At 40.0% G+C, this 25,437-nt stretch overlaps 1 protein-coding gene across 16 annotated transcripts in view; it reads left to right on the top strand.

The window, feature by feature from the left end:
- The first annotated feature begins 4,543 nt into the window (after positions 1 to 4,543).
- The window catches only part of EYA4 (EYA transcriptional coactivator and phosphatase 4), a 114,274-nt gene continuing 93,380 nt past the window's right edge, over positions 4,544 to 25,437 (top strand). For 4 of the 16 annotated variants that reach the window (XM_082215946.1, XM_082215936.1, XM_082215945.1 and 1 more), the window contains exons 1-2: positions 5,263 to 5,678; positions 22,241 to 22,339. In XM_082215946.1, coding sequence (XP_082072072.1) covers positions 22,329 to 22,339 — 11 coding nt within the window. In that variant the 5' untranslated portion in view covers positions 5,263 to 5,678; positions 22,241 to 22,328. Of the gene's footprint in view, positions 5,007 to 5,261; positions 5,679 to 6,126; positions 6,261 to 22,240; positions 22,340 to 25,437 lie in introns of those variants that run through there. The other 12 variants (XM_082215939.1, XM_082215940.1, XM_082215935.1 and 9 more) reach the window with 8 other exon arrangements.

Raw genomic sequence — 25,437 nt, 5'->3', positions numbered from 1 at the left:
ATCTAACACACACACAAAACCCTGCTTAAACAATTTCTTCAAAAACTTACATTGCTTTGGAAAAAGCTTGCTATTTATGTAAATATTTAAAACTGTGAAGATTCATAATTAAGAATATCATATTTTTCATCCTTGCTTAGGAATTAAAATTTTTATATTTAACTGTGAAATAAATAACTTCTAATCAAAAAATAAAGTATGTGTTATTTAATAAATCTGCAGGCATAGTTGGAACTTCAAGTTTACAATCGTTAGTCTGTGGTAACTTATCACTGAATCCACAGCTGAACTCTTATACATGTTGAGTTATTGAAGAGGGGAGATATCTTTCTCTCTCTCTTTTTAAAACTTGAAATCTGAGAACCATGGTAAAAATAACCCCATTCATTTTTACTTTGTAAGAATCTGAGGCTCTGAAGCACTGGCAAGTTCCCCTGTATATCATCTACTACAGATTGATGAACTTGCTTTCAGACGAAAGAAAGCCTGCTGAAGTATAAAATAAGGCAAAACAAAGTAATTGTGTGCCTCGCAGCACATGCTCTTGTTCTTGACCTACAAAGAATCTTGTCAAAAGGAAAGGAATGGATTGGGATTGCCCTGGGCCACACAGTGTATTTAGGATCATGGAGACAGGAACCCAAGGGAAGCAAAAACTTTGTGTCAAAAAGAAACGCTTTCACAATGGATTTTAAGTTCTTATGTAAACAATGCAAGGTGGGTAGGTGGGAAGTACAAAGCTTCTTGTATCTGGATGGAATGAGGTCAGGCATGTTGCCATTTTATCCTTTGATTCAACTGAGAAGCAGACTTGGAGCTAATTCATACATTACCACAACAGCATGATAGCAGCTATCCTCTAGCTCCAGTAACACTTCCATGCAAGAATCACACAGGCATAAATACTCAGGCGGCGGCAGGATATGTAAATGGTCCCACCATGTGGTTTCTCTGTCCATATGGGACACTTGGACACACACAGTCTCCTTGCAATATATATGTGCATATCAATTTTGTATAGCGTCTGTGCAAATTGTCCTTTTTGCTAGTGTTATATCATCTGAGGCCCTTTTCCCATAAGGCTTCTAAAAGTGCTGAAGCTGAAGCTGGAGACAGACAATAATTTTTTTAAAGGAGTTGAAGGTGTTATGAAGCACCTAACATTGCCTGTACTCATTTTATTATTTATATATTTTATTACAACTCCCCCATTCTGATTTTCTATAGAAACTATATGCAAGTCAGCTCACAATTTTAATATAAAACATAGCTACTAATAAAACAAATTGAATAATTTAAATAGCAATATTTAGGGTGCAATCCCATGGTTATAGGATACTATAATTTCTTCTCCATTGGAAGTCAACCTCGCAGAGGCCACTATTTTTCAGCCCCAGGATCCTCCATAGTTGTCCCTCCTCTGCTGTCAGCTTCGGGTTTGCTGACCAACACAGAAACTGGCATACTTGTTTTCTGTCCAGCTGCTCTGACTCATGCAAGACTGGCAGGGCTCTGGATTTGGTGGTTCTTTTGCTTTCTCCATCCCCCCTTTCTCCATTCTTCTATTAAATTGACCTCACATTAGAGCCATGCTGGAATGATTTGGTCTTCACTGTCCACCAAAAGATAGGAAGTGATGAGGTCAGATGTACCTCTCTGGAGTTGGTGTTCCAAATCTCAGCCATAACTGAGAAAGCACACCTCCCCATGCCAACTTGCTGGCAAGGGAACATGGAGGAAGGTCTTTGGGATGAAATGGACTCCTCTGTCAGGTTTGTAGAGGAAAAGGCTATTCAGATATCCTAGTTCCAGGCTGCTTAGGGTTCTGAAAGTCAAAGCCAGCACCTTGCACTGAGCCCAGAAACTAATTGGCAACCAGGGAAGTTAGTGAAGACCAGGGAAGTCAGTGAAGGATCAAAATAAATGGAACACCTTACTTTCCTGGACTTGCCAAAACCTTGGCAGCCACGTTCTGGGCCTGTTATTACCTCTGATTAAACAGGCACTGCAGGTTTGTAGCACTACAAAACCCTGAAAAGCCTGACCTGAAAGGCAACAAAAAGAAAAGGAGAAACAACAAGAACCACCACCAGTTATCCTCTGTTTCCCATTTGGATCAATATCTTATTTGTGTTTTTGGTTCTTCATTAGAACTAATATGAATAAGCAGTTTGATGACACTAAGCTAAAACAGTTCTGTTAACAAAAAGCTGGTATACTTAGAGCCATTACAAATGGCTACATTTTATAATCCAGGAAATTAGTCACAGTCAGAGACTCAGAGGGTCCTGGGACACAAATAATGAAAAATCGAGTGAGCCAAGGGTTGTTCTGCAGAATCTTCTGCAATGGTATAAGGAATTTTGGTTGCACAACTGTGATCACATTCTGCTTCACTGGCACTCTAAAAATATTACTGGGCAAAGAAGTAACAACTTTGATTGCCAGGGGAGTCACACTGGCCTTGGGCACACCAGTGGTGGGTTTAATAGTGTAGTATTAACTGTGACTGATGTGTGAGCAAACACTCAGATCAGTGATACAGGTGGTATTTGGTTGTATGTGTAAGGCAAGGAAAGTTACAACAGACCAAAGTTGATAGTCTTGGGAATGAGTAGTGTTTCACACCAAGCACAGAAGAACAAGCATGATACGCATATTCTGGTAACACACTTAAAAAAAAATCTCATCAAAGTAATACTACACACCCACACCCCAAAAACAAAAAACAACCCAAAAGAGAAACAACCACCCATTAACTTTTTCCTTTGTAAATAGTTGTGCAAAGCAAAGATAAAGTGCAAAGTCCAATATATATTGGTTCCTAAGGCAGAAAATTCAAATAGTTCCTGCGTTCCCCCAAGTTGCAAAACTGTAATAGGAAATTTCGGCTGCAATACTATGTATACTTATCTGGGATTAAGCACCACTGAAGAGGTTGAGTTTATGACTAAAAACATACATGGTAAATAATAATTTGAAAGTATTCAATAGTATCCTAAAATCCACCACCTGAGGAGAGCTGCCTTATCTTGGTAGTGTGAACCCTGGTACAGAAGTGCACCTGTACAAGTAGAATCCCACACAAAACCAGATGCCTAAGGTTATAACAAGGGAGGAGAAACTTTCAGACTTTTGTGGTTTCCCTCACAGGTTAATTAGTTCCCTCTGTGAGACTGATATGCAAGATATGATGATAGCCATTCCTGTCATTTGTCCCCAGTCTCACAGAGATGTTGTCCCTGTCATCAACATGGAGGTTTCATTTGCAGCTATTATAGCTAATAGTTCTTGATATATTTTTCCTCATTGGATTTGTCTGTATTATTTATCTGTTGCACTTTTAAACTCGCCTTCATCCAATTACATCCATTTCTTTGAACATTGGGTCCTCAGTTGTTGTTCAACTACAACTCCCATCATCCCTGATCACTGGATAAGCTGGCTGGAAATGATGGGAGTTATGGCACCCCAAGTTGAAGAATAGATAAATAGATCATAGTCTAGCCATCTTAGGATCCAAGCACACTTTCCCCATTCAACTCCTCTGCCTGATAATTCTAAAATGGTGGTGGGGCAGAAACCACACGCCCACAGTGTTGTCCTGCCTCCTGATCTCCAGCTGAAGCAATGCAAAAGCAGTGCATGAGAGAAGACCGAGACATTCACTGCGGAAGGTAGCGAAGTAAACTGCCTACACTATGCTTTGCCATAATCCAAACATCCAGCAGGCTCTGTATGGCAGGGGTGAGCGGAAGGTAGCTCTGGATCTACTGGGTATCACACATTAGACTGGCAAGTAGATTTCTGACTCCTAGTTGTTTAACAATAGCATCAACAAAACGAACCCCTTGCTGCCCTAAATAATACTGCTGAAATGAAGAAAGCTTCAGGGAAAGGAAGGACAGATTGCTGTGTGTGGAAGGGCTGTAAAACCCATCTGGTGCTACTGGAAACAATTATTCAATTCTATATGTTTGCCTTTTGCGCAAGGCTCTAGTTGGCAAATACTGGAGCTTTAGTAAAAGAAATCTAGAGTAGATCCCACAAGCCTGAAGTCTGCCCACCCCTGTTTTATGTTGCCTGACACAAATTCGCCAGTGTCCCTCACCATCACTCAATGCACCATCTATTTTAACCCCAGCTTCAGGGATTCAGGGCTGGGGGCTGCCCAATCTGAAGTGGAGGTGGGTGGGTGGCTGGGGGGGATCCAAAGCAGAATGCGAAGGCCATGTTTGTTTGCTTTTAAATCACTGCAAGCGGAGTATAGGAAACCTTTCCCCCATTGCTGGGCGAGCACCTTCCTCTCGGGCAAAATGGTTCTATCCCCAAGGGAGGCTGAGCGCACCTACCCTTCTTCTCGGAACCAGCGGGAAACTGAAGGGGCGGGGCAGCAGAAAACTTGCGCGCGCAGCAGGGTCGGCGGCGTGGGAGGGGCTAGGCCAACGGCCCGAAGTGCACGTGCCTCTTCCCGCCAACGTAGCGCCACCAGCCAATGCCCGCGCGAGAAAACAACCAATAGCGAGAGGGAGCAGCCGCTGCTGTAAACATGCTTCTCCCTTTCCTCCTTCACACACGCACACATAAATAAACGCACGCGCCGACGTTAACCCGCGGTCGAGCGCGCCACCACAAAACTTGCCACGGCTCCCTCCACAAGGGCAAAAACAGGAAAGCATCCAGAAAGTTGGGCAACGTGGCGCGCTTCCTCTCTCCCCCCCCCCCAACTCCCCTCACGCGCGCGCCTGGGTGCGTGTTTTCGTTTTTCCAGTTCTCCTCACGGAAAGCTTCTCTCTTTTGTTTTCCTCACAGTTGTACTTTTTTCTCCTTCTTCCTTAACTACTTGAAGAAAGACAGTGGTGGTTGGTGGTGGGAAGGAAGCACAACTTTGGAAGGGGTGCCCCCACCCCCTTTTTAATTTTTTTGCCTCGACTTGGAACAGGGAAGAGAAGAAATCAATAAAGGCGGAGCGGCGACCGCGGGAATAAAAGTGGTGGCAGCAGAAGGTGAGTGCGCCTCTTTTCTTTCCCTCCCCCTCCTCCCCCAGTTTCTCCCATTTGCTTCCCTAGAGGGGGTCTTCCCTGGTGTATGTGGGGGACATCCCTCTCCCCCCGCCAACATCGCCGCCCCTTATCTAACGCCGCTTTCCTTTTAAACAGCCCCACAAGCGAGTGTCCTGCTCCTCCTCCTCCTCCGGAGGCAAACATGCCCAGGAGCCCCCAGCTCAGCTGCTGACGAGGAGGCCCGACGGCGCCTTGTCTGGCGCGAGGGGGGGGGGGAGGTCCATTCCGCGTCCGCGGAGCTACCGAAACCCATTTTGCCCTTCGCGTCACGGGACGAGGTCCAGGCGCAGAGAGAGAGAGGGCGGGCGGGCGTGTGTTTGTGTGCGCGGCAGAAACACGCGACATTTTGCCGAGAGGGGGACGAGGGCGACGGTGGTTGGGCTCGGCAGGGACTTGGTGCCCCCCGCCTCAAATCTCTTGCCTCCCTCCAGGTGACCTCGCCTCGTTATTCGCCCCGTAACGGGGGGCGAGAGGAACTCGAGGGGCGTCCAGGGAAAAACAACCGCAAAACTTTTTGCCTCGTTCTCTCTCCTGAATCCCCACTTCGCCGGGGCGATTCTGTCTCGGGTTTCCTTCCTCGGCTTCTTATGCCATTATAACAAACGTGACATACCGGTAAGAGAAATCAGGCGGCCGCTTTTGATCTCGCTGCGCTGCTCGTCGCCGTCGCTTTCCGGGTTTCTGTTTCAAAGGCTCGCCTTCGCTCCGGGTCCCCCCTGGGCGAGCTGCTCGACCCGAGCCAGGGCGGTGTGGTGTTTCAGCTCCGGGGAGAGAGAGGGGCACGGTCTGGGTGCGGGGTAGGGTAGGGTTCTCTCCCCCCCCTTTCCCTTTCTTGACCGCAAAAAAGTCTCTTGAAAGTTTCGGTGCGAGGGCTGGTGTGCAACTTGCCAGCAAATGGAAATTGCACGCATGGAGGTCGTAGAATTAAGAAAGTCGCTCAGCGAACGGTGGGAATTGATGCCAACTTTTTGGGAACGACCATAAACTGTTTTTCTTTCCCCTGGACTTGGATTGTAAAGCTTGGATCTGGAATATATATTACTCTGCTCCGTTGAAGAGCCTGGGACTTCCCAGCCTCCGTCTTACGTTCTTTTTTTTAAAGCAACATCGCAGTTGGTTTTTTGTTTTAAAGGATATAGTTGCTGTTGAGGCTGGCGCAAACGTAAAATACAGATAGATTTCTAGACTAGTAGAAAGGTACAGAGCTCAAGCGGCTTTTTGTTTGTTTGTTTCGCTCTCTTTCAGAAAAACCGAGTGTGTGCATGTAGGCTTAAAGGTACACAAAGCAGCTACTGCTTTGTTTATGTGGTGCTGGTGGGGGTGGGTGGGGGCGAAGGAACTTTCCTGATCTCAGGGAGTATCGTGATCTTCACTTAGGTGTAATGATAACTATAACGGGGCTTATGTTTTGCTCTGAAACCACTTCCACGTGGAGAGGTCTGGTGTGTATGTACATACTTGAAGTAATAGAATTCTCAGTGTTCGTCCCAGTGGGCTTTTGGCCATTAGTTTGACTTTCTGCCTGTCATTAGACACTCCCAAAATCTGCTATAAAAGAGCTGAAGGATAGCTTTTGGCTTTATGGTTGCATGGTATGTTGTTTTAACGTTCTTTTTCTCTTACCTTGAGGCCGTTGAATCATTGGTGGGGAAATGTGAATTGGTAAAATGTGTCTACATGCAAACTTCCATTGTCTGCTTTTTTTAAATCTGATGATCGCCTTACCTTTGCATCATTTTCATTGTCATGCGTTGAAAAACCATTGGCGTATGAAGTTCTGCTTTTCCAGTGAAGATTCAGGGATTGACAATGGGGTTTTGTCTACCTGTGACAATTACTGGTATTGAAATCTTACATAATTGTCATTTGTTTGATATTTTACCCTGTGGTCAAAGTTTTTAAAACAAAGTGTATGTTGCTTTTATTCCACAATCGCCATGAATAGAAGTTTGCAGAGAATATCCCATTACCATTAGTAGTTCACATATCTTTAATATGGAATTAAATTTACTTTGAAAGATAGTGTTTTGATCAAAATACATTTTTGATACATTTACTTGTTAATATGGTTAAGTAGAATAAGAAAGTACACCATAAGTTGATTCAAATTTGATGTGTCCTATATACTCCCTTCTCTCTGATCAGATTTTTAAAGAAAGAAATTGTGGAGTTCTAAGCCAACTTTTCTTTGGTTTACGAGCACTGCTTTACTTTCCCTCAATAAAGCTGTAGTAAAGGCACATAGGTTTTGTATATCAGCGCCATACTTCATTCTCGCTGCATTACACCGATAATACAAACTTTCTCACTTATTTTGACATAATTTTATTCAGTGCTTTATTATCTATCTTTGAAAGAACAAGCTCATATATAAAATAATCTCTAGCACTTCTATTCTGTTTATATTGCAATGGAACTTTTAGTCTTGCCACAAAATAAAAGCCACATATTTACAGATGTGTTATGGGTGCAATTAGTAATGTAATACTTTTTCCCTATTGCTTTGAAGTATACTAGCATATATTCAGTGTATGCTTATTTCATCTGGCACAATGTTTTTGGAACCCTTTGTTCCTGTGCAATAGAAACCTGTTTTGACAGTAATTGACAGAGAGCTCATGGACAGAATTCTAGGTCATGCTGCCATACTATTCTTGAGTTTCTCAGTAGTATAGCTCACAATGATTTATTACATAAATTCATTAGAGATGCATATTTAAATCTGCATTCCTAAGCACATAATCTTGGTAGTTCTCCTAATATCGGTGAAACTTACTTTCAAATAAACGTTTTTTAGGATTGGGGATCACAACATCTTTTTAGGCCATTGATGCAAATTTGAGATGCAAACATGCATAACTATAAACATGCAAATTTGAGATGCAAACATGCATAACTACATGCAAACTACAGTTGCAGTTAAATGGTCACATATCAAATGTGCCATCTTGTTGCTTCTGATGGGTTGATACCATGTTACCCTGTAAATTATCATTTGTCATGTCCTCAAATATTATCATATTCTTGAAAGAGGACAACAGAATATGTAATAAGTTAATGATGTATCTTATATTGACTTCTGTAGGGCTTCTTATATTCAGGTAATGATTTTTGCCTCTTGAAAAGGAAAGTTGGTTTGGGGGTTGGGTTGATTGCTCAATCACTTATATCTGAGTATTATTTTTTGTAAAGGTTTTTATTTTAACTTTTGAAAATGAAGACTCATGAACCCTTTCTTAAAAAGCAGGTTTTCTTTTTTATATGGTGAGTTTATTTGGCATAGTTTTATATAGCAGCTGCTGATCATATTTCATAGAGCTGTTAAAGCACTTAAAACCTAAAATTAGGTACTGTCTGGTAGTAAATATTTCAAATCGTTGCTTGAAGAAATAAATGGAGAAGTGGTTCTCTAAAATCCATTGCTGAACAAAAAGCAAGTAGGATTTTAATATTAAAAATAGCAATATTATTATTATAAATAACTGGGACAATTTACTTCCATATAATATGTTTTTAGTGCTCCTTTGTAAGTGACTCACTATTGAGAAATCTTAGAATGATTTCTCTGTGGTTGTTGAAAACATGGGATATTGACACTTCATTCAGTTGCAACAGCGAGCACCAATTGCACCCCTACTTCTTTTTCGCTAAAACCTTGTTGTAGAACAGAAGATTGCACATTTATCTGCTTTGTGTGATCAAAGTTTAATATGTTTCCCCAAAGTATTCACTTTTCTCACATTTCAAACTAGTGATGAACTTGGAATTTTACAAAATAGCTTCAGATAGCTAGATACTGATTTTGTTTAATTATTTAACCTTCAGTTAATAGAAATGAACTAAAGATAAATAATATTGTGAGTAATACTCTATGTTAAAACACAATGTAGTTTCAAGCATTTTAAAAATATATAAATCCTCGATACATCGCATTTGATAACAACATCAAGCCCAGTCTAGTGTCTTACACCAAGCCACAGGCTTGAATGTGCTTTGTAGCTTCTGCCCTGCTCTCATTGCTGTCTTGGACATAATTAATAGAAAGATGCAATATTCTGTGTATGCAATTAATAGAAAGATGCAATTTTCCGTGTATAAGACTAGGTTTCCCCCCTTAAAAATAATGTCAAAAATTAGAGGGCGTCTTATACTTTGGGCCATTTACCCCATTTTCTTAAATCTTAGTCTCCAAAAATAGGGGGCGTCTTATACATGGGGGGCATCTTATAGATGGAAAAATACGGTAAGTATTTTAAAAAAATAAATAAATGTTAGTTACAATTGGAAAGCAAATTGTTAATAGTGCTTTGTTAAAAATTTATAGCACAAATAGATTGATACTTTGTGACTATTTTACAGTTCAATCAATTTGAATGTAAACAAAGCAGTTTTACTAAGAACACATCATTTTTGTCTTTTTTAAAAAGAGTATTTTATAAATGATAGCTCAACTCTAACCTTTCCCTGTCAATGAAAAGTGCTAATTGAATATGCAAGTTTTGACATAATAGTTTAGATTGATGCTTGAAACTTTCAGCCTTTCTTTCCTTTTTAATTGTTCTTCAGATTTCATACCAGTATTCTGCATGGAACTATTAGGCTGCAATTCTATACCAGTTGTATACAATTCTATGCCTGAGATTCTCATTTAAATCAAGGGGACTTATTTCTGAGTAGAGAATTGTGTTGCTAATGTATTATAAAATAATTGTTATTAAAGATGAACTTTATATTTTAACAAATTAATTTTTTAAGAGATCAAAAAGGTATTAATATTTTGTAGTGAAGAAAGATTACAGTGTATGAACACAATCCAATAGAAGGTGTTCAAGTTAAAATTTGGGAATTGTATCCCAATCCTATCGTCACTTGCTTAGGAATAAACCCTATTGAGTTCAGGAGGCCATTTCTTAGTAGGCATGCTTAGGATTCACTTTCAATCATAACTGGGGTAGACTCACTAAAATCGACTAAGAATGAGCTAGTTGGATACAAGCCTTGTTTAGCAGAAACTGTGTTTTGGCAAACCATTTGTGTCCAAATCTGTTCTGAAGACAGTTTGGAAGTGCTTTACATACTAACTCCTTTGCCGTTTAAGAAATACAGCCATCATTCCATTGATGGTTTTATCTGTCATGAAAGAAGAATAGGCCATATTTATCATGACAGGAATGACCAAAAGTGAGTCTTATTCTTGTGCCCTGCTTTCTTTTCCTTTGCTGCAACCACGTGGAGAAAACAATGTGTCCGCTTCCATTTTAGATTAACCACAGATTAGCTTTATGTCCAAATCCTAAAGTGTGATTAATCTTAATTACGGTTTGTTGAACCAAGCAAGCTTCATTTTCAATGATTTTAAATTGACCTGTTTCAAATAAACCATAGTTAAGATTAGCCACACGTTGGGTTTAGTCATAATGCCAAACTACAGTTAATGAAATGGAAGTGAAAACATCTGAATGTCTCATGACCATGCCAGAGGAGGAGAAGAGTGGGGCCACACCTTGTCACAATAAACCATGGTCCATTGTGACCTCCAAATTCAGCCAGTTACTTTGATTTATAGCCTTATATAAGTAAATATATTTATAAAAATACATTTGCAACACTTTCTATATAGGGCTGTAATATAAAGTATTGAAGGTTATTTTTATTTGTTGCTTTAAAAGTTTAGACCTCTTACTGTGCAAATTATCCATGTTTTGTCTAAGTACTATTTGATTTTTTTCCTCACTTTTAATCCCGGTTGTTAGATTGGTGTTCTTTGTATATAAATGTTTTTTGCATAATCTGACAACATAATTACAGCAGGGTTGGGTATTTTTGGAAACTCATCCAGTTGCTTTGTGAGTGCTCTGCTAAGTTAGTTGTGACTGATACATGTTTTTTCTTACTGTTTTACAACTCATCAGAAAAAGTGGGAAAATTGATTTGGTTTTCCTACTAGGTAACAATCTCTGAATTGCTGCACGTATACTAAAGATGTTTCTGACCTGTATCTCTCTCTCTCTCTTTTAGTGGATAGTAACTAGCATATTGAGGGGGACGCGGGTGGCGCTGTGGGCTAAAGCCTCAACGCCTAGGGCTTGCCGATCGAAAGGTCGGCGGTTCGAATCCCCGCGGCGGGGTGCGCTCCCGCTGTTCGGTCCCAGCGCCTGCCCACCTAGCAGTTCGAAAGCACCTCCGGGTGCAAGTAGATAAATAGGTACCGCTTACCAGCGGGAAGGTAAACGGCGTTCCGTGTGCGGCTCTGGCTCGCCAGAGCAGCGATGTCACGCTGGCCACGTGACCCGGAAGTGTCCCCGGACAGCGCTGGCCCCCGGCCAATAAATGTGAGATGGGCGCACAAACCCCACAGTCTGTCAAGACTGGCCCGTTCGGGCAGGGGTACCTTTACCTTTACCTAACTAGCATATTACATTAACTCCATATGAAGCTATAATAGGACATTTCATTACAATGAAAGATCTATATTTCACATTTTTAGTCAAGTTTAGAATAGTGGACTAGACTTTTTGATACCTATAGTTGTTCATAATTAACTTGAATAATGTGTTGCATCAGTTGGAACCTATATTGTTACGTTTAAATTTATGTTCTCAGTAGTGTAAAGTGTTATGCCCTTAATGTTTAACAAAAAAGCAAATATATTAATAAATCTATAGGTTATGTTACAAAGCACAGCACACAAAGTTCCACTCACCCGTGGGAGCGTTCCTCATGCACACTACATTTTAAAATTAAGGAGACTTTCAAAAGTAGTTTCTGATGAAGGTGTAGTGAAGTAAAAAAATCCCATTGCATGTCCCTGAATCTTTGAATGTTTGTATAAAGTAGTTCTTCGAATCTTTGCCATAATTAAATCCAGAAACACCTACCTCAATAAGTAATGACATTGTTAATCCAGGTCCTAGTGAAGGAAGGCAGAAGCGTTGATATTGGTGTAGGCAGCCAACTGGATATAACCTGGATTGGTTAATTAGATGTGTGTAATTTGGAAAAATAGTAAATGGGCATACTACTTTTAAATATAGTATTTGTATATGTCACTTAGTATAAAGTATACTTAGCATATCAAACTGCCACGGCACCAGAAAACTACTTTTCCACACCAGCCATCTGCGGTGGGTGAATTGGCTCTGTGTGGACCAGAGTTCCTCTGCCTTTAAAGCATTCTGTACTCAAAACAATAGGAGAGGAAACTCTGTATGTGAATAGTGAGTGACTGTACATACACATCTTCTCTAATAATGATGTTGGCATGCATAGCATCTTAATGAATACATGGAAGCTTCATGGGGTTCCTGAATTGTGGGGCAAAATTGTCTATAGCTATACAAGGCTGTGATAGTACAGTATGGACCTCAAAAAGTCGTTTTAGTTAAAATATGAGGTCTTAATTTGGTTTTGGTTCCTTTCTGCTGACCCTCTATGAAGTTTTAAACTCTTGGTGTTCTAGCCAATGCTATCTATGTGACTTCTTCTCACACAATGAGACTTCACTTTCCTCCCCTTCCTGCAGTCTTAGGTGTACCGTTAAAATCTACTCTGGGGTGTTGGGAGAGAGGAAAGTAAAGTCCTGTTGCACAAGTGGAAACCACTCTCTGTGTTGGATTATGCCATTGGATTTAGTTGTATGTAAAGAATAATGTTTATATTGAACATCATTGCCCAGCACCATGTTTCTTTGAAGATATGATAAACTGTTGTTTGTTTGTTTTTTAAAGAATAATGCTATAGGTGCTCAGGAATGTGATAAATTATTTTACAAACCAGCTTTGTAGGTTATGATGAGTCTACAGACTCTATTTTTCAGCAACTTAAACTATTTTTGCCCACAGGTACACACAGTGAGGATCATTGTAGGTATTATGGGCCATATAAACTACCTCTAACCAAATTTCCGTTTCACTTTCAATGTCCTATGCAGCTCTGTTAAAGGGTCTCTAGCATGTCACGGGGATGCAGGTGGTGCTGTGGTCTAAACCACAGAGCCTAGGGCCTGCCGATCAGTAGGTCGGTGGTTCGAATCCCCGCAATGGGGTGAGCTCCCGTTGCTCGGTCCCTGCTCCTGCCCACCTAGCAGTTCGAAAGCACGTCAAAGTGCAAGTAGATAAATAGGTACTGCTCTGGCAGGAAGGTAAATGGTGTTTCCGTGCGCTGCTCTGGTTCGCCAGAAGCGGCTTAGTCATGCTGGCCACATGACCACATGAGCTGTATGCCGGCTTCCTCGGCCAGTAAAGCGAGATGAGCACCATAGCCCCAGAGTCGTCTGTGATTGGATCTAATGGTCAGGGGTCCCTTTTCAGCAACTTAAACTTACCTTTAGCATGTCACAAGAGCCTTTTCTTGGAAGCTCTGGGTGCCGCAATGAGGAGGGGGCAGAGAATTCCCTTTACACAAATGACTTTGTGTTCATCCTCCATTAGTTACAACTCAGTACCTTCTGGTGGACACCCAAAATAATTGAAGTGCACACCTTAAAATGTAGCATGCAAATATGTCAGGATATTCTTACCTTCGAAGAAGACTTGACAGAGAGCTGGGATTAGATGTTATGCAATTTATTGTCAAGGATACATTTGGAGGCAAATTTGGGTTTGCTGCTTTGTAAAATAGCTGCCCCCTGTAATGCCTGGTTTAATAGCTAAAATATGTCCTTGAAGTACAAGAAAAATATTTCTCCTACAATCTTTAAGTCTGAAAAGCTATCGACTATACATAGCCTCTGACTGACTACCGCCTAAAATTCTAGTAGGCTACCTGCCAAGTCAGGTTGAAGCAGTGGCTGTATGCTAAATGTACTCAGATGCAAGACTGAGAAACAGTCTTACTCATCTTGCTTTACTTTTTCCCCAAGGCTGCACTTCCGTTTTACAGGTAAAATTGGGCTGGAGCTTAGAACAAAATTCAATTTAAAACTGCTGGGAGTAGTGTCTGCATACTGTTTCCTAGTTTCATAAGGCAAAATCCTAATTCTCCAAATGGAATGACTGTAAAATATCCAGTTATTAGAACAGCAGGTTATTGAAGAATCCATTGAACTGGTTTATTGTAATCACCTCATTTTTATGTACTGTAAAATAATGTTTTGTATTTACCCCCCCCCCAGTGAGCTATTTTGTTCCAGTCTTATCATGTTTTATGATTTATGTTTGTACAAAGAAATGATGATAATAGTCTTGTGCTTTGTTGTTGAAAAATAAAAAGGGAAACACAAAAAGCAGGTTATTTGTTTTTATTATGAATACAAGTTTACATGTTTGTCTCCAAAATTACAAATCCAAAACATGTAAAATAACTTTTATGGTCAGTGGTTTAGACCACAGTTCCACTCGCATCCTTTATGGTACTAACACCCAGTGCAGAAATACCGTATTTTTTGCACTAGAAGACTCACTTTTTCCCTCCTAAAAAGTAAGGGGAAATGTGTGTGCGTCTTATGGAGCGAATGCAGGCTGCGCAGCTATCCCAGAACCTAGAAGCTGCGCAGCCATCCCTCTTGCTGTTCTGACTTCTGGGATTCAGAATTCCGCCCCCCCCCTTGTTTTCCTCCTCCAAAAACTAGGTGCGTCTTATGGTCTGCTGCGTCTTATAGAGCGAAAAATACGGTACATGTTGTGAGTTGGAAAGTTTACAAATAATCTTCTTGTATGAGCTTGGTATATATCTTTGATGGTTGTTTTCTTTATTGTTAAGGTTTTTTATTGGAAGTATTTGTTCTACGATGGTCTGCAGGATAGACTGTATTGGTTCGGTAGTTTAGAGGCAAAATAGTGTTTGCATTTGGACATGATGCAAAATAATGTCTTAGTGTCAGCTATCAGGCATGCTTGCTCCTCCCTTTGTCTCCGGCATGGCTCTGTTGGGGAGATCAGTAGTTGTGCATTAGATTAATTGCAGATTTGTCATGATATTCAAAGACTAAATATATAAATATTTAATTTTTGTAACTGGCATTTCATGGCCACATCCCAGGTGATAATTGAATATAGATGAATAAAAAACAAGAATGTGACTGTGATATGTAGAAGTGGCAGTAGTGATTAAACAATACTGTCCATAGGTATTTCTAAGTCATTTTTTTTAAGGAATAGCAACTTGTAGCACAGCTTTCTACATCGTTCTACAATTGCAAATACAAGTTGAAAGACAGAAAAGGAATAAATTAACTGAAATACTCTAAATCTGGTTGTAAAATCTTCCGAGTAGTATACCTGCCTATTGTTAGTTACACAACTATGTTCAGATGTAGAAGGAATATAAGGTATGCAGATTTGTGTGTTGTTAAATGTAAACAAAACACATAATAGATTTTATGCTCTATTGTAGCAGTTTATGAACACAATGCTAATGTGAGAATAATGAGGAGGGGCTGATGTGGAAGAGGTGCTGTGGACAGGAGTTCTGCATACAGACCAGGATGAAAGAAGAACACAGTGAGGCACCAAGTTGTTATGTTTTGTTTTGCTGGGCATATTATTCAGTGATAATATTGAAGCAGAACACTCTTCATTTTGTGAATGATATTGAAAGCTCATTGCTGGTTTTTTCAGGGAAGGGGGCCACAATTCACCTAATGAGTCTGTCAGCAAAAGCACTTCACAAGGATTTCTGCTTGTGGGAGTGTAACCCCCCTTCCCCACAATTAACATTGTAGAAAATGGCATAAAGTTAGTTTGGATGGAATATACACTGTTTGCTTCCACAAATTTCTGCCTATTTGGCAGGCAAATACAGCAGCATACTGTTAGCGATACAGACACTGTATAAGGAATAAAAACTACTTATTTATGGATATTTATTTTGTAGTATTTTTACTTGAATTGTCAAACTGTTTTTGTTTGTTTTTTTAGCTTAACTGTTTTAAACAATTGTTATTTTACTAATTAACAACAAATGAACTTCTAAAACAAAAACAAAATTCATACTGTTTATATTTAGTGTGTGCATGTCTATGTTTCTTCATGATTTGTTGTTCGGATGAAGTGAATCATTTTGGTGTGTACAGCTAGATTGAAAAGTAATGTTGCATTTTGCAATTTGCAAATTGGCTTGTACAGTATTTTGTAACTGGGAGATAATGAAACATGTTTTCAAAATGACAATTGTTTGTAAGGAATCTGGCATGTGTCCTTGTTAGCTGCTTTTCTGACCAGAATACCCTGTGTTTAGTTGATTTGGAAGGGATTGGAGTGTAAAGGGATTGTAAACTTAACATACTATACCTAAGTGGGGTCTACAATCTTTATTCTTATCAGTGCTTGGGGGCTTCCCACATATTTGTTTAATTTCCATTTGTTTTTATGGTTATTGTTATTGTACATAATATCTCTTTAAAATACTGTGGAATGGATAGTCATTTCCTTAGTGTTTTCAGATTCTTTATCAGAAATGAAAATGTTGCACATTAACGAACAGACTAATCCCCAGAATTTTCACAATGTTTTACTTGAATCTGGAGTATTGCAGATCAATTAGTGGATTGCCATACGGAAGGCTACAAAACTTTGGATAACAGAAAAAAATAGGGCATGACTTTGAGATCATTTTAAACTTAAATCTTTAATCTTAATTACTTAATTAATGATCTTGCTTATTTTTAGTGGATGGGGTTCAGTTGGATCTGCTCTTTTATCTGTATTATTGATGTATTAAGTTGCTTTATTCTTGTTTTTTAAGTTAGTAAGTTGCTTTGAATTCTTTTTCTTTTAAAAAAGTGACTTAATAGATAATAATAATAAATGCTAACCCACAGAATAGGGATGCGGATGGTGCTGTGGGTTAAATCACAGAGCCTAGGACTTGCCGATCAGAAGGTCGGCGGTTTGAATGCCCGCGATGGGGTGAGCTCCCATTGCTTGGTCCCAGCTCCTGCCCACCTAGCAGTTCGAAAGCACGTCAAAGTGCAAGTAGAGAAATAGGTTCCGCTCCGGCGGGAAGGTAAACAGCGTTTCCATGTGCTGCTCTGGTTCGCCAGAAGCGGCTTAGTCATGCTGGCCACATGACCCGGAAGCTGTACACCGGCTCCCTCAGCCAATAAAGCGAGATGAGCGCCGCAACCCCAGAGTCGGTCACGACTGGATCTAATGGTCAGGGGTCCTTACCTTACTTACTAACCCATAGAATAGGCAACGATCTGAATGGTAAAAAAATGTCTGAATTGTCAGATTATTGTATTAGAAAGGGGTGCCCCATCTCAGACTTCCCAGTCTTTAACCCAATGCTTTGCCCCATTAAAGTCACTTCTAGTGGTTTGCTTGACTGAGGTTCCATACACTACTATATGGATTTCCCCCCACTTTTATAGGGTCTCCAAAACACACTTAGGGATACTGCCTGAAAGAGCCTTAAATGAAAAAAAGCAAACCTCTGGCATAGGGCTGGGCAGTATATCAATTATATTGTCCAAAACTGGTTTGAAGTTTATATTGTGATACTGGTTTCATAATTTTTGACCTGGCAATGTGTTGCAAATCATGATTGTGTGTGTGTGTGTACGCGCTATGCAAAAATCTGATGCAGGAAAAACTGTGAAGCCAGCCAGTGCCTCTACATAGCTCCATCCTTATTCAGACACCTTGAAATATTGATATATGGTGAATGTTTAGCTGGTGGTATATCACAATGTTGAAAACCAGATGTTTTCCATCTCTGTTCTGGTAACATCTCGAGAGTGTTTTCAGTGATCTCATGGGAAATGGAGTGCCTGGAGTGTGGGGTGATGATGATGATGGGGGACCCTTCCCCAAACCTTTCCCTTCTGCAAGTGTGCAGGTCAGAGAAGCTACAAAAAGTGTTAAATAGTGGCTAAGAAGTTTTTTTGCTTTGTTTGTTGGACTTTTTACCTTCAGGGAAACCTTGAGAATGGGATCCAGTGTAGCACTAAGTGAAAGTCAGCACAAGGATTTCTGCTTACATAACAGATCACCCTCCCCATTTTCTCCCCCAGTGCACAATGTAAGTGTTCTAGGGGTTTCCCCAATACCCAGGAGCAGATTTGGAGAGAGTGCTGGGTGCTTGTAGCGGGAGGAGACAGTGGAAAGTCCAGTTGCACTAGTAGAAATCCTTGTATTCATAATACGTGTTCGTTGAATACCATCCTGTATGTCATGATGTCCTCAGCTAGTATGAGCCAGCTGCTCTATGTTCTCTAAGAGGACAGCTACTGGATGAAGTCATTGAAGGCAGTTGATTTGTGGGTAGGTTTGTTGATGGAGGAGCTATTTGGTTTGAGAGATGTTGAATCATTCTAATCTCTTTGGGGATGATTCCATCTGAGGAAATTCAGAGGTAGGGAAAGATGGAAAGAGGCAGAACCATGTTTTTGTGTTTTCAGGTTTGAATCCCTGCTGCTGATTTTCAGCTGTTGATATTAGTGTCAATGCTCTCTGTGGGGAATTGGAATACGCATAGTAAATTTCTTCTACGGGCACAGTCTGGTAATATTCAATGTCTTGATAGCCTTCTTGGCAATTTCTGCTGGTTTTTTTGTGCACAAATTGGACACAACTTTTCAATAATCTGCTCAAGAAATTATAGCATAGTTCAGTCATCCCTTATCTTGGAGCTCTTTCTGAATAACGTTTGATGTGTCCATACATATCTCCTTCTGGCTTCTGCCTCAGAGTGCTGTGTTCCCAGCTTGTGCTGCTGTACTTCTCAGTTGGACCATTGCCATTTTCCATATTGTTGATGATTTGTCAGCTTTGGTCCTATTTTCCCCTTCTACATTTCTCAAAAGAGGAATACACAAAGCTCATGGTAGTGGCTATGGTGGCATACTGAATCTTGTGGGAATATAAAGGACTACCAGCTCTATTGCACTGTTGGTGAATGAAGAGCAGCACACTAGGGTGAAAAAGTTTCCACTGTAGTCTGTCCTCCACCTCCACCATCCTGCTCCTGACGAGTGGTGGGGCCTTTGTGCCTAAACTGAATGATTACCGTATTTTTTGCACCACAACACTCACTTTTTTCCTCCTAAATGGTAAGGGGAAATGTCTGTGTGTTATGGAGGGAATGCCTATCGGTGGCATGCCTACGGATTTTCCTCCTCTAAAAACTACGTGCATGTTATGGTCGGGTGCGTGTTATAGAGCGAAAAATACGGGTAAGCTTGTGCTGGATTCATGAATGCATGAATCTAGGGTGAGCGCCGCTCTCTGTTGGCCTGTTGGATGGTCTCTTTTGTTCTGGTCCCAGCACAGGCAGGAACTGGTCTTTCCTGGAATGTGAGAGCTGGGAAAAATGAAGATGACATTATTTGTACAGAAGGAATATCATTAAACTCTCTATTATTTTTACTTTCTTAGGTTTTGAATTGGACTGTGTAGTTTGATATGTTGATAGCTGGTATTCAAATGGATGAAATATGTTCCACAGCAAGGTTTAAGGAAAATAGTATTAAATGCATTTGTTGATCAGGAAGTTAGAAGCCCTCTTCATCAAGTATTTAAAAAAGAAAATCTTGGGACATGAAACACTTCATCAACCTTAAATCCACATCTGCAGAAACAGATGCCTCTCTTCACACTAACTTGTCTGCAAGTTTAAAATGTTTTACAGTCATTTTAAAAGTAGTTAAAAACACTCACTGCATAATCGGGATACAGCAGTTCCCGCCCTCTGTTTTTAATCTGATTCTATCAATGGAGTAAAGCATGAAGGTTGATTTGGCAACTAGGTTATGGCCTCATAAACTCAATGAGCTTACTATTATCCCTTAATTTTATATATTATTTAAAGGGAGAATTCCACCCTTATTAGATTGAGTTCTGTAATATTTTATAAATTAGAGAAACTATGCTAAAAAAAGAAGGCAGTCTGCATGAGTGCTGTTATTTAATTCTGCATTTGTAATAGCATTCAATAATTAGTTTTATTCTGATTTGTAAAAAAAAATATTTATTTATTAACCTACTGCTTCCCTGAGGCCATCAAAGTGCTGCACACTTGGGTTTTGCATTATATCAGTATTATAGAGAAAGATTTTAAAGATTTATAATTTTGATTACTGGTAACTTTAAAGTTTGAAGCAACATGAACATTGACAATGGAAATAAGCTATGTTTTTGAATCGGCGAGGCAGAACTTAGTAGGAGACAAACAGTAGAGCAATTAGAAAATTGAAAGGCAGAGGGCACTGCTTTCTCTTTTGTAGAAGTTTTATAGAAATGTGGAGACTGCAGATGACATCAGTTTCTACCTTTTGCTTCTCTGTGACCTGATATAATTGCTAGCTACAGCTTGGCTGGCCATTGGGGCCTGAGCTGAAGGCTCACACATTTTCCCCTCCTTCCCCTGTGCTCTCCAGCAATTTTCTTCACTTCGTTGTTTACAAAAATAATTTTTCTCTGATCGAGCTGAACAACAACAACAAAAGGTTTGCACAAATGACTGCAAACCAGAATTGGGAACCTTGGTTTTCACAAGGGGAGAAGGAAATGGGAAGTACTTATATGCCATGGTTTGCAATTCTGTATGAAGTGAGTCAGTCTGTAGGTTAGAGGCAAAGATGCAACGGTAAGGGAAGTTGATAGGCAATGCCAATGGGCAAAGCAGGGTGTGCTGACATTTTATTGGTTACCTTGCTTTACTAATCAAATACCAAGTCTCATTACCCACTGCAGCATTCACAGTTAAACACTTCCATGTACAATGCTTGGCTTGCTGTTCAGAACGTGTGGTTTTGTAAAATAGACATGAACAACTCCCAGCATATAATTTCTGAGTTACAGAGTTGCTTATTCTGTATTGCTTTTAAAGGTTGTTACATTGATGTACACCGCCTGACATTTTGGAAGAAGGAGGTATCTAGGTGTTGTTTTTTTTAATATATATATATAAATAAGCATCTTTCACTTTCATGTAAGCAGCAAACATCATAATTCAGTAACCAATAGTACTTATTATCTCTCAATTTCACTTGTTACACTATGAGTCATATGTTAAACTCCAAAAGAGTAAAATTCTTGAGTGGGGACTTAGCAACTTCCTTTCACATAAAGAATTATTATTTGTCTAAAAGTGTTGCCATTGTGAAAAATTAACAGTTACTGTTTGGGGCAAACTGTGAATACAAAAGAGAGATTCTATCATTTAAAAAGAAGTGTGAAATTAGACTTATTAAAATTGCAGCAGTGCATATATCTTCCCCCTCTGCTTTCACAGGTTGGCTTTTTAGATTTGTTGACTATTAACATATGGAAAATAGGAAACTGTATAACATTTTTTTAAAGAAGTGAACAAATGAATGCAGGAATCTAGAATCCTCTTCGTGAATCCATCTGAAAAATATTACAGTACCCACACAATATTTTCTATATGTGTTAATGTGATCCCTTTAAAAAGTCAGCGAGTTAGCACAAAATCTTAGATTATATTTCTTGGCAGGGGAGTGTAATAAAGCTGACTATCCTTGTAGTTTTGATGTCTGCCTCATATTTTTGCTGGTTCATTCCAGAATAGTATCTGCAAAAGGTTCCTGCCAAGGGCTAGCATTTACATTAAAAAAAATTGCATTTAAGGTGGAACTCTTATTTTACACTTGCCATGGGCTTACCAATGAGAATAGCTGGCAGGCCAGTCTCAATTCCTACCCCTCCCCATGACATTTAGACATCTGTGTCACTTAACTACATTTTCCCACAAGCAATAAACAATAATTTAGATGTAGAACCAGGAACTGCACAGCATTATCGTGTTACAGTATGAGTAAATTGGATGATGTCTAATGTTGGTTGTACTCTTGAGTAGACCCATTGAAGTAAATGTAACCTCAGTTTGGGGGGTGTGCTGAGTTTGACTTAGATATTACCCAGAATATCCAGTTCAACAGTGCAACTCAGAAACAAACGTCAATAGGACTTACTCCCATATATGTATTTCAGCCTTAAAGTTAGGGGAAGGGAGGGGGAGTAAAATGCGGGACTTGTTATCAGTGACGGTCCAGTATTCAGCTTAACATCTAATTCTGCCCTTAGACATTTTCAAATCTTTTTAGCTGCTGTATTTAAAATGATACTTATTGTTGATGTGAAAGAATTGCTATGTGTGCATATCAGTGACTTCCCAAAGGAGCTGGTTTCTAACAAGTTGTGCATGTTATAATGAAGTGTTTTGTTTGCGAATGTAAAACCAAACTAACACTTTGCTTACTATTTTTTTAATATTAGGACATCCAGTTACAATTAAAAGGGAAGTTACTTCTCTTTGGAGGAAAAGAAAACTGAGTTACCTCCATGGAAGACACTCAGGATTTAAATGAACAGTCAGTAAGTAAAAAATTGTTTAAATAAACTCATTAATTTTTCCTATGTGCTGTGTTCAAAAATATTTTTCATTTTGCAGTTTGTTGTTAGAATTGGTATGTAGCTGCGTGTTATAAAGTAGGGTAGAACTTGAAGGTCTGTGTAAGAAACACTGATATATGTGTAGAAAGCTCTAATGTTTGGCTTGAGTTACTGTTCAGATACTATTGAAAAGTTGCCTGGAGTCATCCCCATTTCACAGTGGGAGGGGCTTCCTTGAGCCAATGAGAAGCAATGCATACTATGCTAGTTGTGCAGGCAGTGCATATCTTATGGCGTAGGGAAAAGAGCTGGCTGGTCCAAAAACAGCGGGAAGCACATTACACCACACTCAGCAACCTGATGTACCTCCCCTTAGGAAATGGGACATTTCCCCCAAAGTGTGGGTGTGAGTGGTGTTGGTTGATATAGTGCTCTCTGAAGTGATTTCCTGTTTCTAAATGACATGGAACCTACCAACATTGAAAAGACAAGCCTTCCTTTTTTTTCAACCTTGGGAACTGTGCCATTTGTGCCTAGATACATTGGTGCCTGGGTAGTGACCAGGAGTGGCTGGCTTCCACTAGCACACAGGATTTGTTAAATCTGGCCCTATATCTTTAGTGGTGATCTAATGTGAATAGTGAAATATCTTGTACAGTCATACCCCAGGTTACAGATGCTTCAGGTTGTGTTTTCTTCGGTTATGGATCCGCCGAAACCCGGAAGTACCGGAACGGGTTACTTACAGGTTTCAGGGGTTGTGCATGTGCAGAAGCGCCGAATCGCAACGTGCGCAGGTGCGCCGCTGTGGGTTGCGAACGTGAATCCCGCACGGATCATGTTCGCAACCTGAGCGTCCACTGTACTTATACTTTATATGAACTGGGTTCTTGTCTTGGAAGTATGAAACATTTTTATTCTGAAGTAAATTGCTCTGGTGCTGTAAAAGGAACAGGATTCATTCATAATTACAGTTGTACCTTGGTTCTCGAACACCTTGGTACTCGTATGTTTCGGCTCCCAAACACCCAGAAGTAAGTGTTCAAATGTTTTCCGGAAGCTGAATGTCCGACGCGGCTTCCGCTTCAGTGCAGGAAGCTCCTGCAGCCAATCTTAAGCTGCGTCCTGGTTTTCGAACGTTTTTCAGAAGCCGAACGGACTTCCGGAATGGATTACGTTTGAGAACCAAGGTATGACTGTATTATTTTTGTATGGCTGCTCTCCAGTCTAGCTCTTGAATGGGTGAAAGCCTGCCATGATGTCCACTAATGCTTAACTTTGCTCTCTTGCCCTTAAATCAATTACGCTTTTTTGAAAACTTAAAGGATCTAAGGATCTTTTTCATATGTTCAGTTACTTAAAAAGATTATATTATGTTGTATTTCCCTACAAGACACTTAATGGCATGAACACATAACCTTTGTAGCACTTTACATTTTGGAATACAGTGGTACCTCTGGATGCAAATGGGATCTGTTCCAGAGCCCCGTTCGCATCCAGAAGTGAACGCAAACCGCATTCGCGCATCTGCACAGGTCGCAATTCGCCGCTTCCACGCATGTGTGTGACATCATTTTGACCGTCTGTGCATGCGCAAGCAGTGAAACCCGGAAGTAACGTGCTCCGTTACTTCTGGGCCGCCTCAGCGTGCAATCCGAAAATACTTATCCTGAAGCTACTTCAACCCGAGGTATGACTGTAGTAAGCAAACCATATGCCTGTGATAGAGATGTTAACTCTGTATTTTGTTTTACTTCTAAAATGTTGTTTACCATTCAGTCAACTTTTTAAAAAGAAAAATAATCTAGTGGCTAACTTCCCAGTATATTATTTCAAAAGAGGCTTTATTAGAAACTCATGTAATTTCATCCTGAAGCTTTCATATAAGGTTGCATATTTGGGTTAGTTGATTTTTAACTTAAACAATAGATTCAACTACTGTAAAATGAGAAGTTCACAGTTATATGTAGTTAAGCTTGGTTTAATTTGGTGACATGTTAAGAACAGGACATTAAAATGATGCATGCAAATTTGCTTTACTTCCATAGCAGTAGGTGAAAGGGTATATAGCCCATGTCTTGCTTTTCTTGGCCTTGCTGCTAATCCTTATCCTCCTTTCCCAACAATACAATTTCCTTTGATATTAAAGCACTACTCATTAAATGTTAGAAGATATCCATCTCTGTTTGGGACTGTGTTGCTCCTGGAAAAGACAAAAGTGGTATCAGATTGGTTCAATATTTTGCCATAGTGGCCTTGCCACTACTTCTTTCTGCAAACCAACCCATAGTAACTACTTGCCTTGCAGCTAAGTTACACATTTGCAGCCAAGATTAAAATTTGGTCTGGAAATGGATTGGTAGTTGCTGGATAGGAATCACCTTTCTGGGTGAGCTCATAATCTATTGGTCTCAGAGCATTTCAAGGAAACTGAATTTGGGCAGTTTGTGGAGTCAGACTTTGGGGGTGGGGACGGGTAAAGAAAATGTGTTTGAAAGTGCTGTTAGCAAATGATGCATGACATTTCATGAATCTAATTTTTTTAAGTTCTATGTTTGCTTTGAGCATGTAATCACACATGGATTTGTCCATCCATCCAGTACTCCCAAAGTTTGACATGCTGTTTTGCTTTTAGATTGCTTGACTAATGTTTCAGTGACATGCTGTGACCATGACAGCTTAGCAAATAATAAAGACAGAATTCTGAGAACTTGTTATTACCACACTACATCGAATATACCGGTATATTTGCCACTTGTCTGCACCTGGAAAAAAAGAAATTCTAACATGGCAACAGCTCACTCATTTTAACTGGTACCTTGATGTTTTAGGTGCTCAAGAACTAAATGATTTTTTTTTTTTTACTGTCTGACTAGCAGCACTTCTTCAAGGATTTGGGTTCCAGCCCCTTATAGCTGCCCCAGTACACAAATTTACTTTGGAACTGTTCCTTTAACAAAACAAAACATAACCTGCAGAACATTTTGTGGAAACCCTTTAAGCCAAGTTCAGGGGGTGGGGAAGGGTTATTGTATTTAAAAAAACTCTTAGAGATTATGTAGTCCCCATGATAACAGGTC

The sequence above is a fragment of the Podarcis vaucheri genome (genome assembly GCF_965113315.1).
Source record: "Podarcis vaucheri genome assembly, chromosome: 3".
NCBI lineage: Eukaryota > Metazoa > Chordata > Lepidosauria > Squamata > Lacertidae > Podarcis > Podarcis vaucheri.
This window is presented reverse-complemented; position numbering and strand designations above follow the sequence as displayed.